The 20,000-nt window shown below is 40.5% G+C and overlaps 1 protein-coding gene and 1 non-coding gene across 2 annotated transcripts in view; one reads left to right on the forward strand and one right to left on the reverse strand.

The window, feature by feature from the left end:
- Window positions 1-15,475: 15,475 nt before the first annotated feature.
- LOC136401620 (small nucleolar RNA SNORA29) lies at window positions 15,476-15,614 on the forward strand. The gene has a single exon (XR_010750643.1). It is a non-coding gene; the product is annotated as a small nucleolar RNA SNORA29 (small nucleolar RNA).
- Window positions 15,615-17,463: 1,849 nt separating this feature from the next.
- ZNHIT6 (zinc finger HIT-type containing 6) overlaps window positions 17,464-20,000 on the reverse strand; it is an 89,969-nt gene continuing 87,432 nt past the window's right edge. The window contains exon 10 of the mRNA XM_066376698.1: window positions 17,464-18,458. Coding sequence (XP_066232795.1) covers window positions 18,418-18,458 — 41 coding nt within the window. The 3' untranslated portion in view covers window positions 17,464-18,417. The remainder of the gene's footprint in view (window positions 18,459-20,000) is intronic.

Genomic DNA, 20,000 nt, shown 5'->3' on the forward strand with positions numbered 1-20,000 from the left:
TTGCTCAAGTACTTTTCACTATTCCAGCCCTCAGATCAACATATTTAACTCTTAGAATAACAACCACACTGAAAGGTTTTCCTATTGGCCTTTATTCATTTTCCTTTCTCCTTGATTATCCTCAATGCTTAGAAATTCTGCATATTCACTTATTCATTTGTTCATCTATGCTACCACTGTCTATAGAGTGACCTTGTGCTCCACATTGTTCAGGGTGCCCAGGGAACAGCAGTGAAATGGAAAGACAAGATCTCTGTCCTGGTGACAGATAAGGCTGGAAGGAGTGGTTGGAATTTGGACTTTTGAACTTTATCTGTAAAGCAATAGAAAGCTACTCAAAGGTTTTGGGCAGGCAAAAAACATGACCAGATTATATTTCAGATACATTATTTTAATTGGTGTGTATTTCATGGACTGCAAGGGGAAAAAAAACAGAGGCCAAAAGACCAATCAGAGGGCCAATGAAGTAGCTAGATGAGAAAAGATGCTAGTCTGGACTAGTTTGGTGGCCAAAGAAATAAAGAGATATGAACAGAATAAAGAGATTTAGGTAGAATAAATATCAAGTGGTAGGAGTGTTATAGGAAAGGGAAGAAACAAAGATAATTCTGATACTTTTGAAAAGAGCAACTGGATGGTGATGACAATGGGTAACCCAGGAGAAACTGCTTAGGGCCAGGTTGAGAAAAGGATGAACTAGCTCTGGGTCACACTGAGTACGTGTATGATTCTCATGTCAAGTAAGCAGTCAAGAGAGAGATTCAGAATGTGAAGTTATTGGTGGTCACTAAGCCAAGGAGTTAGAAGTTCCCCAAGAAGAGGATAGAGACTGAACAGAGAGGGTCACTGTTGGACAGATAAAATATATTATGCTCACTTTGTTAAAGATGGAAGCCTGTCACCCAGGTGATATTAGTTGCCCTTCTTGGGATGGGTGTGATTAACATGTTTTGGGGCGGGTTGTGGGCAGGCAGGATCCTTGTAGCCTGGCACTTGGTTTTAGGACTAAGCCTTTCCACCCTTTTTGATGTGGGGTGGTACAATCCCATCATGCCTCAGATAAGTGACTTTGTATTAGAGACTTCCCTATTTTGTATATTGGATTAAAGGTTTTGATTTCTGCACTATAAAGTGGGGCAGACTGGGAGCTTGCTCTCTCGGTTCCTGGGATTAGCATTAGAGAGGAGAGCAGAGAAAGGCCACGTGGAGGAGGCCAGGAGAAGCAGCCAAGATGGCAGAGTGCTGAAGGAAAAGCCAGTTTGTGCAGAGTTTGTACAGGGAGAAGGAAGTTGATGGGGAACAGAGATGAATAAGTCTGGTGAGCTAGAAACCTTTGATTTTAGGAAACTCGGATAAGTCAGCTTTGTGAGCACTGAATGAGTAGGTTTTGGAGCCCAGAGTGTGTTTTTACTTGCCCGCTGGGTGCAAGCTAGGATTAAAGAGGATGGCCCATCAGATTTTGGCTCCGTTGTTTCTTTACCGACTGTCCGAATCCAATGTAAACCTGCATGGGCCAGGCAGCTGTGATGGTGGCAGTGCCTACTGGCTTTACAGTCACCAACATTGAACTAATATTTTAGATAAGAAAAACCTGTAATATTTGGCCTCAAGAACTATAACTTCTGTCTTCTGTGGAGTTCCACATGAATTCTTCTCTGCTGTCATTTTGTTTCTTCAGCATTAGCCAGCCTCCTCATAGAAGAAGAATAACTTAGGCCACATTCCTAGTGGACTCACCATTTGGACAAACTTGTAGAAAGATTCCCAACCAGTCTGCTCAGGTCCCCCAGTGGTCGGCAAACTCATTAGTCAACAGAGCCAAATATCAACAGTACAGTGATTGAAATTTCTTTTGAGAGCCAAATTTTTTAAACTTAAACTATATAAGTAGGTACATTCCTTATTGAGGTAGCGCCTGCACGTGGTATTTTGTGGAAGAGCCACATTCAAGGTGCCAAAGAGCCGCATGTGGCTCACGAGCTGCAGTTGGCCAACCGCTGCTCTAGTTTGAAAGAAGTGGTATTCCTCATCATGTTCACATCTGCACACAAATTTTCCACTAGAGCCTCCCACCTTTGGTTCAAGGGCTTATCGGTGTCCACGGCCATTGGATCCAGGGCTACACAGGCATATGGTCAATGGTGGTGAGATGGTGGGGTCCATCCACCTTTGAAGATAGCCCAGCCCTTCTACTCTGTTCCTTCATCCTCACAGCAGATTTGAGGATCGCATCCCCTCCACACAGTCCTCTCTGGCCTTATTTGCCCCTCTCCTGCCTCCCTTCCTCACTCCAGGGCTAGGTTACTCAGTCATTGGACATGGAAGGACGGCACTGAGTGAATCCTTTGGTTCTTTGTATCTGTTTCCATCTGCAATGCTCTCAGGTTTCAGGAAGAGAGAAGAGATATGCAGGAAGCCCATTCATAGGCTGAGCTAGCACTCTGCCACCCTTTCACATGACAGGTCACCTACAGACAGATGATTCAAAGATCAACCAGGCCAGGTGCCTTAGGAGGCTGGGAATGAGGGTGGAAAGATCAAACACCCAAGCTGCTAAAAACCACAGTTTTTTGGTAAATATATATACAATTTCAAAAATGTATTTGCAAAAATGTAGGTGTCTCCGGTCCAGCCCTCCTTATTAATCAAAGAAAATGCTTGAGCTTCTTGGCCTAGTTTATGATCCTACTTCTGACCACTGCTGCTCATGAAGGCCTCAATGAATTCCTCTTGAAGCCTCCAGACTTCCTTGGCTGGAGACTTGTTCCTCTTGGGACAGCTTCCGCCTGAGCTGAGCAGCCTGGCCCCCAGCTGTGCTGGGCCCTCCCTCCGGTAAGAGGAACTGCTTTCAGCTTAGTCTATTAACACAAACATTCAAAAGCAAACATTCAAAAGCCACAGATCATGTTCGAATAAATAAAATAGGATTGAGAAAAGCTTCACCCCATGAAACCAAAGGGGTGTTTAAAAGCTGCCCTTGCCTTCCAAGTAGGCAGGCAGGAAAGCCACAGCAATTCCAAAGGCTTGTGCGCTTGGGAGAGCTGGGTGGCTGTGGCCACAGGCCTTTGAAGAGGAAATGCCATGCCTGGGACAGGCAGCCAGCCAGCTCCTGAGTCCTGAAAGTACCAGAGAGAAGCAGAAAGCAGTGGCCAGGAAGGGGGAGCACAGCAAGGAAGCAAAAAAGAGGAGGAAGGTGCAAGAGACTCTTCCTAAATCCGGCCGGCCGCACCCAAACCGAGGAACCACTAGACAGAGCAATTCACTGTGTCCCTGAGGCAGCGCTGGGCAAGGAGAGTCCTGGGCGGCGGGCACAGCCCAGAGTGACTAAGGCTTTGAGGAGGGGTGTGAGTCGTCGCTGAGGGGTGGAGAGGGGTGGTGGTGTCTGGGCTGAAGGATGCTTTTGCTTTGAATGCTTTGGAGGAAATTAACTTTACAAGGTGCCTCCCTGTCTCCCAGAGTTATTAAAAGAAAGGAGGGAGCAAAAAAGAAATGGAAAAATGGTAATACTTCAGGAAGGGCTGTGTGATCCCAACAGAAGGAAATGGGAGGCAGATTAAGTGACTGACGAATGTGCAACCTCCCCTCAGGGAGGAAGAGCTCTGAATGTGACCTTGTACAAATGGAAATAAAGAGAAAAGCCACAACCAATGTGGCCAAGGACAACACACACACACACACACACACACACACACACGCATGCACACGCATACACACACGCACACGCACACACACACACACACACACACACGCACATACACACCTAGAGGTGAATGACTAATTAAATACCCCTAAAAAGCTGCAAATAAAAACGTCGGTTAGAACTCCCGTTTCTGTCTACGGCCACACCACCCTGCACGCGCCCGATCTCATCTGATCTGGGAAGCTAAGCAGGGTCGGGCCTGGTTAGTACTTGGATGGGAGAACTCCCGTTTCAATAAAGCAGCACTGCGTGTCATAGGAATGGCAGTGAGAGGGGGCGTTGGCATAAATCATGGGATCATCAAAAGGTACAACCCTAGGAGCCTTTGTGAGTCCTACCAGTGGGGCCCGGGGATGGGTATCTAAGCATTGAAGAAAAAAGAAAGCATTAGATCTAAAACTCTTCAAAAAAGAGGAAGCCAACTGAAGCCATCTATTTCACAGGGTAGGAAGCCAGGTGTTTTCCTGCATGTTAAAAAAACTAGGATTTAAATTTTAAAACCCTCCTGCCTGACAATAATCCTCAGAGCAGATGAGGCCACCCTCGCCCAACGCTGGCAAGCCCAGTCAGTGTTTGAAAGCACAATCCTTGGAAGCCCGTGCCTGCCCAGACACATGCACCCGGCGACTTCTCTACATTTGGAACTGTGCTCGGGTGGGATGGCAAATTGCAGGCTAAAAAAATACTGTGGGAGAGAAACACCCCATCTGCTGCTCCTTTTCTGTCTCTTCACTACTAAAGCTTTTGGTCTCTTAAAAGCCCTTTGGATGGAAAGTCTAGAGGACTTGGATGCTTCTAGAGGTTTAGACACTCAGAGTGAGTGACCTCCTGACAGAGGGAATGCCTCCCACAGTACCATTTAGAAAACTGGTGAGGGACACATCTCCAGCTGGTTTCTGTGGGCTCCTTCATCAAAGCTGTGCTCTGAGCCTCACAGCTCCGCTGCTCCCAATGTGGGAAGCCCTAGGAGGCTTGGGAATTTTCTTCAGGAAATTAAGAGTATCCTGATTGAAGGACTTCAGGACAGAAACGGGCTAAACCAAAGTATACAAGCTCACACCTCCAGTCTTCATGGACTAATCTTTATTTTCCTCTTTTCTTGTTATTTTGTGTGTGTATCAATAGATTTAGAAACCATCATACGTACAGCCAAGATGCTTTATATAGTACGTCCTCACAAAATGCTGATAGGTTCTGAAACTTTAAGTGAAAAGACATACAACAAAACCAATTTTACCACAGGCTAATCAATATGAGCAAGATTTATGTTCCTATAGCATCTCATCAACATAACGAAATGACATTCAATGAAATGTTATTCAAGGACCTCTATATGTAATTCTCATAAGCCTCAGACAGGTACCATATTGTGTCCTTGGTTAACTGAGGCTTAGAGAAGCTATACAGCTTGCAAAAGGACATTCAGCTAGTCAGTCAGAGTCAGGATATGAATTTAGTTCTATTTAACTCATAAACCAGTTCCTTCCATCAGTATACTGAATTGGCTCTAGGGGCCAAAGACAGGTTTATTCCTACAGCAGGGAGACATTGATAAGAAATACCATGCTGAGTTAGACCTTTAACTAGTATAATTAAATGTTCTATCTCTGATATTGTCTAGCGGGGACATAAGATAGACAAGGTTAGGTTATTGTGTTAAAAACGTTGAATAATCTCCTAAATATCTCTTAATCTTTCACTGATCTAGGTTAAGCCCAACTAATATTTTCAGTACACATCAGTCTATCGAATTCTGGGTTACATACATTTATTATTCTTTATTTACTACATTTTTATGTATCCTGCAATTACTTTTGTTGAGTTCAAGGGCAGCCCTCATGCTGTCACTCCCAGATTTAATATATTGGCTGATAGAATCAAGATCCAAAAAAATCTCAACAGACTGAAATGATGGAATGAAAATAATAAATTACAAATCGTAAACTACGGTTCAAATAATTAACCAGTTAACTAGACTGATGGTTAAAAAAAAGAAAAGAGAAAGAAAACTAGACGGTGTCACTCAATGGTCAAACATGGACATGGTGATTCCAGGCTGCCTTAATAAAAACACAAGGTCCAGGAGCTAGATCCACTAGTTTAGCCTACACTGTATATATGTGTTCTAGACACACAGTGTTAATAACAACAAAAAGATTTGAGTACTAAAAAAACTCAAAATAATAAGAAAATGCTGGAGTGAAAATCACATTGCATGAAGAGGGTTGGTGTTTGCGTGCGTGTGAAGTGAAGGGGGGGGGAGAGTAACTAAACGTTTGAAGGTGGGTAGTGGCTTCAGAGGGAAAAACTGGAACCAAATGTAAAGAAATTTCAAGGGATTGATTTTGGGGTAGTATAAGGGAGAAATTTCTGTGAGAACTGCAAAATGAAATGTGCTGTCTCAAATGGTATAAGCGTCCCATCCTTGGAGGTGTTCAAACAGAGGCTGAATAACCACTTGTGAGGCGTGCTCTGGAAGGAACTCTGACAGTGGACGAGACTTCATGATATCTAGGATCCTTCTAGGTATAAGATTGCAATCTCTCAATGTTAATTTACCATTTGGGCAAGCCCTAAAAAGGCTATTGAACTCTCAAAGCTTCAAGTTCCTCTTAAGTAAAAAGTATTCCCTTAAGTAAAAGTATTACTTTAACACCTGTGAAATCACAAGTTTGATGTGAAAATGCTAGTTGTATTTTATTAAGATTCATTATACTAATTACATTTATTAAAACTTAAAATATTCATGAATCACCTAAAAATCACCTGCATCAACTCTGAGGCACCTTGGGATCTCTAGACTAGTTAATCTCTATAAATCCTTTGGTTCTAAGATCCTAAGATTTTGTGGTTTTGTAGATTTCAATCACATATGTTGAAGGTGCCACAGGGGAGAGCTGTTTGGAGAAGATGACAAGACCACTAGAAGGAGGTACTCATTTAAATTCCCCCACACTTTCTGTATCACTTAGACAACTTTGTTATTGTTGTTGTGGCAAATGAGGGGGAAGCACTCCAGAATGACTGGAAAAGGAAGGCAAACCATTGTTACTAGGATCCATGTCTGAGCTCTCCTTCCAGGTGGATTCTCAGGCTGGCTCCCTTGTAGCACCCAAAATGGTGACAGCAGTTCTGAAGCTCACATCCCCACATAAGTTAGCCCAATGGGGAATAGAGATTAAATTCTAGTATTCCCAGGAAAAAACTGGGTCTCACTCTGGTATGGATTTACTGTGACTAAGAGGGAGAATGGGGCAAACAGGGTATTAGTCCCAACCAAACCATACACTTAAGAATGAAGGCAAGTAGTTCTCAAAGGACGTGTGGAGAACCAGATCGAAGGACTAACCAACGGGGAACAATCCAGCCTTTGGCTGACTATCATCAACCCACAGCTTCCACATATTCAGGTTATAGCTCTATCCCTGCCAAAGGGAAGTAATATGAAATCTCATCCAGTTACTAAAGCTAGCTCCAAGTCCAGCATTTCATGCCAATGTGCAAATCATGTCAAGTGACTCTTCATGGTTCAGTAATCTGTGGGTAAATAATTTTAACCCTACATCTAATAGGAGAGACAAAACACAACTACAATAAATATTCCAAAAATTGTAAAGGGGATCAGTCTTCACACACAGGACAATCTCCTTGGACAGAAATGGCAAAGACTCCCTGTTCTACAGTAAAATTTTGGGGCAGCCTTTATTTCACTATGCAACAGGATCTCCCTGGTCCATTATTTCTGTGAGAGCCTCTTCGGAGGACTAGGCAGTTTCACAGCCACTGCTTGTTGGGCCCCGAGGACAGACTTATGGGTTGGGCAATCAACTTTGTCAGAGTTGGGGATTTATCTGTGATGGAAATCTCTCATAACTATAGTTGGCTCCCATCTTTGTGTTTTTGGTTGTGATGGTTAATTTTATGCATCAACTTGACTGGGCCACAGTCAAGGATGCTCAGATATTTGGTCAAACATCATTCTAGATGTTTCTGTAAGGGTGTTTAGGATGAGATTAACATTTAAATCTGAAGACTAAGTAAAGCAGTTTGCCTTTTCTTAGGTGGGTGGGACATAGCCAATCAGAAGATGGCCTGAATATAACCAAAAGGCTGACTCTCTTCTTGCTCTGAACTGGGATATTCCTCCAGGCTTGAAATGAAACATCGGCTCTCCTGGGACTCTAGCTTGCCGTCTCACTAGGCAGACCTTGGGACTTACCAGACTCCATAATCAAACTAGCCAATTCCTGTAATAAATCTATTTCACTCTATCTATATATCTACATCCTATTGGTGCTGTTTCTCTGGAGAACCCTGATTAATACACTGGTCAATTCCATGGGTAGTAACTAGCGATCTAGTTGATTAATAGTTCTCATTTTATAACATAGGTTTAGATGGCTGTAAATTAGTGGCTTCTGATTCCATATAGGCTTTTGTATGGGACAATGCAAAGCAATGACCAGGAGAGGGAAGGAACACCAACTGTCCTTTTTCTGGAAGGCTGCACACCACCAGCATCTTTTCAGGGACAAGAATGTCCCTTCTGATATGTTTGGAAGGGTATAACAAGAGGATTCTAGAAGAGGCCTGGAAGATCACTTATTTCAGGTCCTAATCTTTCTTTATTATAATTTTCCCTTCTCCCTTCTTTTGCTTAAATTAACAAATTGAGGAAGGAATTTGGCTTTTCCATTGAGACAAGGATCCAGACTACTGTACTTAGTTGACTTAGACTGCAGATCACAGGCAGAAAGTGTTTCTTGTAGCAAGGCTTTATTTCATTCCTTCTTGGTTTTTAGAAGCATTAGTTTCAAAACACATCTCTCTTTTCTTAAAAGATTTACAAAACACATCCTATAGCCTGAATTTTTTGTCCAAGTCTCTTAATGCTGCAGCAGTCCAGGGAGACTATGTTCTGATGGTGCCAATATATATTAGACAATGGAATAACCAATTATTACAGTACCACAAAGCAAGAATTGCTAATAGCCAATTGTGGCAAAGACTGTTATTTCTCACTTAATCCTTCCACTTAGTAAGATCTGTAACTTTTAATTAGGCACATTGCCACCCAGAATAGACTCTTCCATTTCCTCGCAAGTAAGTGTGGCCACTTGGCCAAATTCTGCAAATAGGTCAACAGAAATGTTGTGTGCAACTTCTATAAAATGTCCTTAAGGGGACAGTTAAGATTGTTTTTCCTTTGTAACCCCTGCTAACATTCTAAGCCGAGGATACAGAGGTTCTCCTTACCATCTTGACTCAGCCAATTCCATAATCCAGGGCCTATAACTTGCCACACTTCATTTCCTGGTATTAAATTCTGATAGAGTTGACAGAAAATCCAACTTAAAGAAACTCAAATAAGAAAGAAATAAAAAAGGAATGTACTGGCTAATACAACCGAACATTCCACAGGGATAGATGGCTTGGCTTAATCTAGACCTAATCAGCTTCCTCCGAGTTGTCACCAGTTTCAGGCTGGCTGTCCTTAGAGTAGCAAAACAGGCTCACCTGCTTTGAGCCTCACCTCTTTACCGCAGGGAGGAGTCTGTGCCCTGCCTGTGCTGTGGTTCCCTTAGATTGCACCTTTGAACCAAGCACTGATTGGTCGCAGGTAGGACATTTTGCTGTTCAGATTGATGAAATCCTGCTCAGTACCTGACGTTGGGCTTAATCCCATCTAAACCAGATAGCTGACGGGGGAAGCTGGTAGTTTCCCAAAGGACACAAGGTATGGTTACCAGAAAGCAGGTGGATGCATGCTGGGTGGCAAACAACAGATTTTCACCATACCCTTTAATATAATTTATACTTGTACCATCACTTGGCCTAAGCATTATAGAATCATGACTACTCTTTGGAGAACTATTAAATAGGAGTATAGGAGATTACAGATTATAAAGTACTTTTGGGTGAGCTAAGTTACAGAATTTCAAGTAAGGTACTTTTGATGCACTAAAAGACCTGAGAAAGAACTTGCTTTCTCTCTCACCCATAAGGGGCACACCAGTTCGGCAGGGGAAAGAAGACTATGATTGCTTAGAGAAAAAAATCACATCGAACCTTACAACTGCTCTTCTTGTCACTCGGGAAAGAGAAAAAGAACCTCTGGATCACGCTCTCCCTTGGCCTGTCCACACACAGGTCAGCCACAAACAGTAGCTTCCTTCTCAGAGTCCCATTAATTCTTTACCTGGAAGACCGGCTGCCCGCTCGCACTTGGCTTTCCTTGCCACCTCGAGTTTTCCATTTCCAATACTTAGAAGTTTTGTTTGTGAGGGTCCAAATGTGGCAGAAACTATTTACAGGCTTCTTAGCTGCACTAGCTGCAGAGGCCAAGAATGTTGGCTGAACAACTGACAAACCTTTCCAAGCAGAGATCTGAAGCAGAGACTTTGAAAAAACACCTCCCAATCTGTCAGGAACATGGAAAAAGTTGCTGTCTCTTCTATGTTGGCAGGGACCCTAAAGCACAGCATCACAGCATCTGGTTAACCAACCACTGAAACTTCAAAACACAGAGATCAGACTCTACTGTTTTTCTTTAGGAACACAGAGCAGCAGTCAAGAAGCATAGGACCACAGGGCTCTAGGAAAAATAAGAAGTTATTGGGCTTTAGGGACTGTCTTTGCACCACAGATTCATACCATATGGACTTCAACTAGAATCAACTGTTCAAGGAGCCAAAAGAAATCATGATACCAAGAGGTAGTGTGCAACAATCTCTTTCCACAGCAAAAATAACTTCAAGTACTTAGCAGAAACCTGGGAGAAGGGGCGTTTTTCTGAAATACAGAAGGCAAAACCACTATTTGATAGTTACATACAGCATTACCTATCCGATAGGAAACTGCCCTTTTGAAAATCACGTGGCTTAGTTTAGCTCTCCTTGGTTATATAGTTCAGAACATGAACACTTGCTTTAATTCCATGAAATTAAGAATTAAGACTCATATTCTACTGTTTACAAGGCCTTTTATTTATTTATATGCTCCAGCCTTTTCATGAATTTTCTCCAAACATCCCATTTCCACTTCTGAAGCCATCATTTCCCCAGAATTCCAACAGGTCCTGAAATCACACTTCTTGTTTGGTTGTCCTGACTCCCCCTAGCCTGACCCCCAAGTTGCGCTGTCCAGAGACAATGCCCAACAGCTTTCAGACGGAGCCACCAGCATACCAAGCATGTGTTCCTCCTGCAGCTCAATATAAAGTCACGGTGACAGTCACTAACAGTTGTCTTTGCATCCCTATGCCCTTCACCAATGTAGTCCTGGACAGCTACATTCCCTGAGGTCTGCTGCTGCCTTGAGCTGTGTTCAGTTCAGTGGTGCGTAACTCATAATGGACACTGCAACAGACTTGATACTAATATCCTATCTTTGAATCCACTGAAAGAAAATAGTATTAGCATTAATAGCTGGTTTCAAACTAACGGAAGTGATTAAAGTTGTTATGCCCAAAACAGCAAAACATGTAACATTATAAAAGACAGAAACTAAACCTGCTAAGAGAAGCGCAGCCTGTAGTCCAACATTGAAAAGCCTCCAAGAAAAGTAGTTTCACAAATTATGAAGAAACTGTCCTACCTTTGCAAAAAAAATAAATTGATCAAGTAGCTTATTAAAATAATTATTTCCATTTTTAAGTGGCAGTAAACTACAGTATTCACTCCAAATCATCATGAAATACAGTAGGACTTTAGGATGGCTGAGCCCACGGAGGGGGTGACCTCTGAAGCCCAGCTTGCCTCGGTTTGAATCCTGGCTCACCTACAACATTTACTTCTCATGTGACCAATCTGTTTGGAACTCAGTTTCCTTGCCCGTATAAAATAGGGGTGATCGTCCTGTACTTACTCGACTCTAGAGCCTACATTGTAACATCTCTGAAATCTTTGGTCTCAAACAGCTTTAGGCCAGGCCAGTCTTGAGGCTGTTACTGCTTGTGTACATGTAGACTTGGTGGTTAATTTTGGAGGCATGAATGGACAACTGCAATCCTTCAAGATTTCAGTCCACAAATCATTGTCCTGATCATGGACAGAAGCCCTTTTGTTAACACCTGGTCAAGAAAACCAGCATCAGACCTTGTAGAACTTCGACGAAATTGCAGAAACAGTGGTGAAGTACTTCAGTGAGAGAAGCCGCACCACGAGGTCTCTGTCACAAATGTCAGACGGAATGTGAAGTTTAGGAATGGCTTACCCAGCTAATTTCACTTATGCTTTTCTTTTTATATAAGCAAAGAATGATATAAAAACTTGTCTTGATGCTATCGTACATAAATTCTGCACTTTTCTTTTTTCATATTTTACAGTGGCAAGCAGGGTGTGTCACACAATTAAGTAAGCCATGTTCTCAGTGGTATACAAAATACTGTGTCTTACAACTGATGGGAGTCAGGCTGATGAAATAAAATGCCAAAAAGAGCTCTTTATAGATGAATAATCATTCTAAATTGAATTTTTAAAAAGCATTATGTCATAACCCTAGAGAAGCAGCCTGTATATATCTAACACTTTGTTCACTTGCATTTAAGTTTAGAGGAAGCCCCAAGTAAAACAATGGACATGTATATAGAACTATTGCTCTTACTTACATGGTTTAATTATATTAAGATACACAAATTTAACTTGTTTTAATGTAGGCAAACTTAATTTTTGTCCATCTTACTGTTGATGTTAAAATAACATTCCTCCCCTGCACATTCTTTTCTTGACTCAAATGAAATATGAATGTATGGTTAAGGTAGGTGACAGACATGGCTGAGACAAATGCCTTAGTAAATAGCAATAACTTTGTCAAACTAAAAAAAATAAGCATTGTCATAATTGGTAGAATTTTTTCTTAGTGTTACATAAAATGGCACATTTTATAATAAATGACATTCTAGCTTCAATGAAAATAGCAGTGCCTAACCTCATAGAATTGTGAAGAGTTGATAATTAACAGTTGTGATGTGCTTAGAATGGTGCCTAGCTTATGATGAGTTCTAAGTTTTTAGCTATTAATACTATCCTATTAGTCAGGGCTTTGCTATAGATTGAGAGATAACAATCTATCAGACAGCCTTAATTTTTTTGTTGTTGTTTGTTTTCAACCTAGAAAGTTTCCCTACTGCTCCCACCTCATCTCAACACCCAGTCTTTATTCAGGAATTACTTTATGCCAGAAACTGGACTTGATGCTGGGAAGATGCAAGTATCAACCACAGATTTGGTTCCAAGCCCAGTTAAACACAGAAGAATTTTATCAATAATTACATAGACAGGAAGAAAGATAATGCCAGGCAGAGAGAGAAATTAAGAGAAGAAAAACATCCAAGCTCCATTATTTATCATTTAATAGTTTGACCTAAGAATATGCTTTTTGCCCTGGCCAGATAGCTTGGTTCATTAGAACATCGCCCCAAAGCACAGAGGTTGCCAGTTCAATCCCTGGCCAGGGCACATACAGGAATAGATTGATATTCCTCTCTCTCCCTTCCTTTCTCTCTAAAATCAATAAACACACACACAAAAAAGAAGCTTTAACCTCTATGAGCCTTGGTTTTCTGATCTGTAAAATGATTTATAGCCCTTCCCATCATTAATGCTGCCCAAAATAACATGAGTAAGTTCCCTTCTTTACCTAGTACCTGTTCATAAATTCATGTGGGCTCAAAGTCTTAACTCTTGGTGAAGGTGAGGATTATGAAAGTAAAGGTAAAGCCAGGCGAGGAAATGGCAGGCTGTCTCAGGAAATGGGGAGGCACAGGGTGGGTTTACCTCCGATCAGGTTGATGAAGTGGGCATCAACTACCTGAGAGATTCCTGGATTCACTCTGTTATCCTAGAAATACAAGTCAGACACAGGACCAACTCAGAATTGTCCCCACTGGTATTTTAACCTGGATGGACCTCTGCCACCATGTAGTGCCAAACTACAGAATGGATTTTAAACCTATAGTTAGGTGCTAGCAATTCCTAGAGAGCTAGCTGTACAGGCTCATCATGGACCCAGTTGGTGTTACTGAGTTTTTAGTACTAACTGCAGGACTTGACTGTTGTAGGATTGCTGTGAAAATTGAAAAGAGTTGCTGTTTTTAAAGTGCTTGTTAGTGCTTGGTATTTAGTAAACTACTGATACATATTAATTACTACTCTTATTACCAGTATGATACTAAAATCATTTAACAACCAGGATGGCATTAGCTTCAGCCAAGCAGGAGACATACACCATGAACACAAACACCACGTCCACATGGGAGGAACGCTGCCGCTACTGCTCAGCTGCTGCCCCTCAGGACAGGTAGAGCACATGCGTGTGGAGACAATGAAAGAGCAGAGGCCCTTTGGGCGGGGAAAAGCCTGATGCTCATATGGTAACCTTCATGTTGTTTTGTGACTGAAGGAAAGGGTGAAAAAAAAGAAGGAATGCTGCCAAGTTAGGTTAGGGCCCAGTCCTGGGAACCCATGGAGGGGAAGAATTTTGATAATTATTCAGCAAGAAAATAAAACCTAATAGCTGAGTCGTGTAGTAGCTCATCAAAGGTTAAAGAATGCATTTGGTTATGAAGTTCAAAACGAGTGGTCTGCCACACTTCAATACGGGAAATGTTTACATTCTAGTTCATTTTGAAGAACACAGGCACATATCCTCTAGATAGCTTCCACTGATCAAAGTTGAAAGAAAAGACTTTATAATTAAGTACAGATCCCCAAAGATTTATTTAAGGGCCAACTTTTACTGTTGTTGTCTTTATTTTTTCAAGCATTTCCCCTCAGTACAATTCTAATTTCAAAATGAATATTTCTCTAAAATGATTATTTCTCTAATGTTGATGCAATTGGAAGTTCCCAAATCCATGATGGAAATGGACCGGTGCTATGTGAATCTATCTGATCAAACCAGTAGCAACACAAAATCAAAGGCAAATGTAAAGCATTTCTTAAAAGCCCGTAAAGGCAAATCAAAGCAGTAATGGCATCAAAGGAATTAAAATTTCTAGTTAAAGCCACTGAGGGATTGTTTGTGTTAATTTTGAAAAGTTACTACATATCAGAAACTTCTTGCTACTCGAAATTCAAATAGCATGCAGTGGACACCTGTGACTTTTGTATTCTCAGTCACTACCTTTCCTCCCGTTCCCTACACGGTTCCTTTTTCTGATAATTTCCCTTTTCTCTGGAAGAACTTCTCTCCTGATCAGCTCAGGGATAAAATGTCATCTAATTTGGGAAAAATCAAAGTTCTTCCCCCAAATTTCATATCACCTGCTACCATGCTTTGGTTATGATGACATAAGCAGAAACTGTCAACAGTTGCCATCTACCATCCTTACTTCACTGTCTCTCACCCCCAACAGAACAGCCCCAAAGAGAGTCTGCTGAGACAAGAAAACCAATCCAAGAAGAAAAAAATTAGAGGCAAGTATGGCAGACAGAAAGATAGCTTCTTTGGGTGTTTGAACCCAGTCATGTGTGGACTTCCCTGTACATGACCAATCAACTGCACTTTAGGCTGACACCAGTATGAACTGAGTTTGTTACTTGCAACTGAGGGCCAACTGATTAATAATCCAAAGTGCACAATATCTTCCTGAAAATAACACTTTTTTTTCTTCTTTGAGGAGGGGAGACAGTGACAGACTCCTGCTGCATGTGCCTGACTGGGGTCCCCCTAGCAACCACCATATGTGGCTGATGCTCAAAATCAACTGAGCTATTTTTAGTGCCTAAGCTGATGCGCTCAGACCAACCTAGCTATCCTCAGTGCCCAGAGTTGACACTTAATTTAATGACTATTTTCTCCTAATAGTAGATTTTAGTGGCTATGCTAATGGGATAGGTTAAAACTGCCATGATCTGAAGAGGGAGGATTTGTTTCTGTCTTCTTCCTATATGAAATGGCTGAACAGAAAAAAAATTAATGACAAATATGAAATCAAGTACAACATATTTGTATACGTCAGCCAAATTATACAAAATATATAAAGAAAAAGTTTTGGCATTATAGTTAACATGTTTAATGTTTTACTCTACATTGTGAAATCGGAATCCCACTACTTGCTAAAGGGAAACAAATTGGCTTAACTACACTTTGGATTCTTAAATATCTTTATATTTAAATTATATAGTTAAATTTACATTATATTTAAGTTATACTTAAATTATAGAGTTAAATGATAGTAATTCTCTTTAATTTATATTTATAATATGAACAGGTGCAAGCTTTGTTTACTATAATTTATGGCTATTAATCCCATATGTGATAATTAGCAATTATGAAAAGCTTATCTTCACTTTGAAATCATTGTTTAAAAAATAAAGAAGGCCAGGTGGAGCTTTTATCCTTTTAAAATATGAGTCATGAACAATGCATGATGTTGCACTTACCATAGGTCAGGGAATTTGTTTATGCATCAGAATTTGTTAAGCATCCAAAATAGATAGGGTCATCAAAAAAAGAAATTGGGTCTCAATACTATAAACTTCTAGGTCTCTCAATAAATTATTCCAATTTCATCCCCTCCAAGCAGTTAACATGGTTATTCACTAAAACATATGTTTACTGTAAATCCTGTGGGAATAAATGTACACATTACTCAAATGAGCTGATAGTTATACTTAAAGGAACTGTGCTAAATTCATTCTTAAGGAATAGTCTATAATTGAAAAGTCTCATAGAATTCTAGACAATAGAGATGGCAAAGGTGCATTATTAAATCAGGCAGATTTTTCCCTTTCCTTTTCCTTCTGGGCAGGGGCAAAACATAGGATAAATTCTTTGGGTTTTGTCCAGTATTCAGTTTAAATTCTAGAAGGGATGGAACTCAACCCTTTTCTTGGAAATGAGACTACATCATAACAGATTTCACTGTCAGGAAATTCCTCTCCATCCTGATGTTCAGATCACATGTTCATGTGTACTTTATCCCACTTTTCCCAATAACAATTCTCTTCATCTACTCACACTTTTGATTAAATTCATCCTATTTCTTGTCTGTTTCAAGAAGACAAATTTCCCTTTTAGATTAATCTCTTGAAATCCCATTTAGTTGTCTCCCCAGTAATATTGTAGAATGACATAATTCTACACAAATTTTTTGTGTGAGAGAGAAGATTTCTGATGTTGCTTTAGAAAGTGTATATATATTTCAAATTGCAAGGCCTTATTTCCTATTAGACCCATTTCCACCATTACTTTTATACCAAGGGGCTCTGTGGCATTACTGTCTTTGGATTCTCTTCCAATTTCTACCCCAAGTTATATATATTTGTGTTCCACAAGTTTCTTCTAGGCTTGTCTTCTCATTTTTTCCCCATATTTCTAATCTTTACAAGTCTCTTCAATTATTTATTTATTTTTTACAGAGACAGAGAGTAAGTCAGAGAGAGGGATAGACAGGGACAGACAGACAGGAACGGAGAGAGATGAGAAGCATCAATCATTAGTTTTTCATTGCGCATTGCAGCACCTTAGTTGTTCACTGATTGCTTTCTCATATGTGCTTTGACCGTGGGCTTTCAGCAGACCAAGTAACCCCTTGCTAGAGCCAGTGACCTTGGGTTCAAGCTGGTGGGCTTTTCCTCAAACCAGATGAGCCTGCACTCAAGCTGGTGAACTTGGGGTCTCGAACCCAGGTCCTCTGCTCTGCATCCCAGTCCGACGCTCTATCCACTGTGCCACCGCCTGGTCAGGCAAGTCTCTTCAATTAATGCCTCTAGTTTCCTTTTGGTCTAAAACTTATTCCAATTATAAACTAAAATGCATTCCATTAATGTCCAGTTTTATTGTTGTTTTCTTAACTATTAAGTACACAGATGCAACACAGATGTAATAATCTTTTACTCTTTTCTAGTCATGCATGTTACAACTTCATAACTGTATAAATTCCAATAAAATTAGAAAAATTTAATTTCAATATGTGAGATCATAATGTATACAGAACTGCCATAAGGTATAAATTAAACCAGGTATATCTTAAATACACATATACATTACAACAACACTAAAGAGTTCCAAGTGTTTTTCTCTAGTGAACGCTAGATGTTTCAAAACATAGCATAAAACCAGGCATCACAACATCCCTGTGTGGCAATGACGATTAGAGTGGAAATGGCATGAAAGACACAGAATTCATAAGATACAGCTCAGTGTGTGAACAAGTGTGGCCAAATTTGTGAGCAGTGATGGTTCAAAGAATGTGGAGCCACTGATTTTCTGAACTGAATATTAGAAATAGTAGCCATTTGTATTTATTCAGCCTTTATACAAGACATCATACTGGGTGCTACCCAAGTATAAAAGACCCATTCAGTCATCTCAAAAGGGTTAGTTACATATAAATTCCAAAGCCAAGAATGGGCAACGGATGCTAGCTAGTGTATTGCGTGGCCTTTGACAACTTTGTGGCTAACACAGGTTTGGTCTTGCATCCACACAGAAAAGTTTTCAGCCTACACAATGCAGTATACTAAAAGTCAGGATCTAATTATAAGAAGCACTATGCCAATCAGGTGCAAAAGAGGAGTTCTTAATAGGAATAAAGGACCTTGTAAGTCAATTCAAGAGGCTAGAAAATACATCTTAAAAAAATTTTTTAGGTTAATTACTTTTCAGAAAAACAAAAAATTGCATCCACCCACTAACAATACCACAATCACCCAACAGCTAGTCAATGCACGGTCCTCTGCAATCTGGGAATTTCCTTCCTCCAGAAGTGCTCAATTTTCATTGCCAATGTTCTTGGTAGATTCACTTTTCACTGAAAAAAAATAAACATACAGTCAAGTGTTTGTACTGTTTCTATTTAGCCTGTTGTTTCCCCTCGTCTCTCCTCCCTTCTGATGCATACCAACAGCACTGCTCACAGGCACAGACAAACCATATCATGTCCCAGGCAGCCGGGATATATGATTCTGGCCACTATAGATAAAAGATGTCTGAAAGCAGCAATTACATTTTGTGAAGTAACATCCTTCCTGACTTTGTGGAAGACTTGGGAATGGTCACTTCAGTGTGGTTATGATCCCATACTTGTGCACCACTGAACAGATCACTATTATCACATAGGCTAGCCAAGAATGGTTGGGATAAATTTTTCTGTAATTTTTTTTTTAAACTTAAAATTGAGGGTCAGTATAGATTGAGTGAATGTGGCTGACAGAAGACTAGCTAAGTGCCATCTCCTTCCTTGCACGGAAAGCAGGCGCAGAGCAGAAGTGGAGTTCCTTTCAAGGGTCTGCCTTGACTAGAGCAAGCAAGTCTATGATTGCTCACTAAAGTGAGAGGACCCTGGGGACAGACTCTAGACCTTTCCTCCTTATGTCTATCCCCCAGTGTAGTGCGTCTGCTGAGTCAATATAAATGCAAGTCACTGTATCTTTTAATTTTTTTGTTTTTAATTTGAAATAATGGGAACCAGAATGTTCTATTTATTTCATTGTATGGTGAAGCTAAAAAGAGATAATGCATAAAAACACTATGAAAATTAAGGTTAAAATACAAATTATTTTGCTTGAAGCTTATACTCATTTATTTCCATTGTATACATAAGAAAAATGAAGCTCAGAGTGAATGTTCAAGGGCCCAAGCTAGTAAGAGTTGGTGCTAGAAAAAAAAATGTGGATCTTGCCTTATATTCCAATTGCCAAGTTCTTTGGAGTTTGCTGATAGTACCTAGATTTTAGATTGTACTAGCAACCAAACTGGTGTTTATTCAGTTCTTTTTATGAGTAAGGCCTTAAAATAGCTTCCATCCAAGATATGTCTCAATCCTTGTGGAATTTTATAAACTTTAGTGGAGTCCTTCAAGTGTCTCCATGATATTACAAATTAGTTGTTTTCTCTTCTGGCTCTTTCTGCACTTAATGCAAACTCTATTATAGTGCCTACTGTATTATAAAGCTTACATCTGTGTTCCTGTGCCTGAGATCCATCCCTTATCTTACCCCTTTACCTCACACACACTCGAAGAGAAAAAAGGAGAGGTAAGGAGGGATGAGAGGGAGAGGGAAGGAGGGAGAACGGATGAAAGGATTCAGCCAAGAAGAGACTGATGTATGAATAGCTGCTATGTCAGGTATTTTCACTAACTCAAGTAATCAATTCTGGGTTGGATTCCTTCTCAAAGGCAGAGGCATTTTCTAATTTCGAGTTATCTTGAACAACAGAGAAATATATTCTGCTGGTATTTTTAAATTAAGAGGGCTTTGTACTATCTGGCATTACAGTTTGCAGAAAACTTTTCCCTCTCTTTGCATACTGAAGCTGCCTAGTTTTCTTCTTTTAATAGAGCTCCATTCTT

The sequence above is a fragment of the Saccopteryx leptura genome, chromosome 3 (genome assembly GCF_036850995.1).
Source record: "Saccopteryx leptura isolate mSacLep1 chromosome 3, mSacLep1_pri_phased_curated, whole genome shotgun sequence".
NCBI lineage: Eukaryota > Metazoa > Chordata > Mammalia > Chiroptera > Emballonuridae > Saccopteryx > Saccopteryx leptura.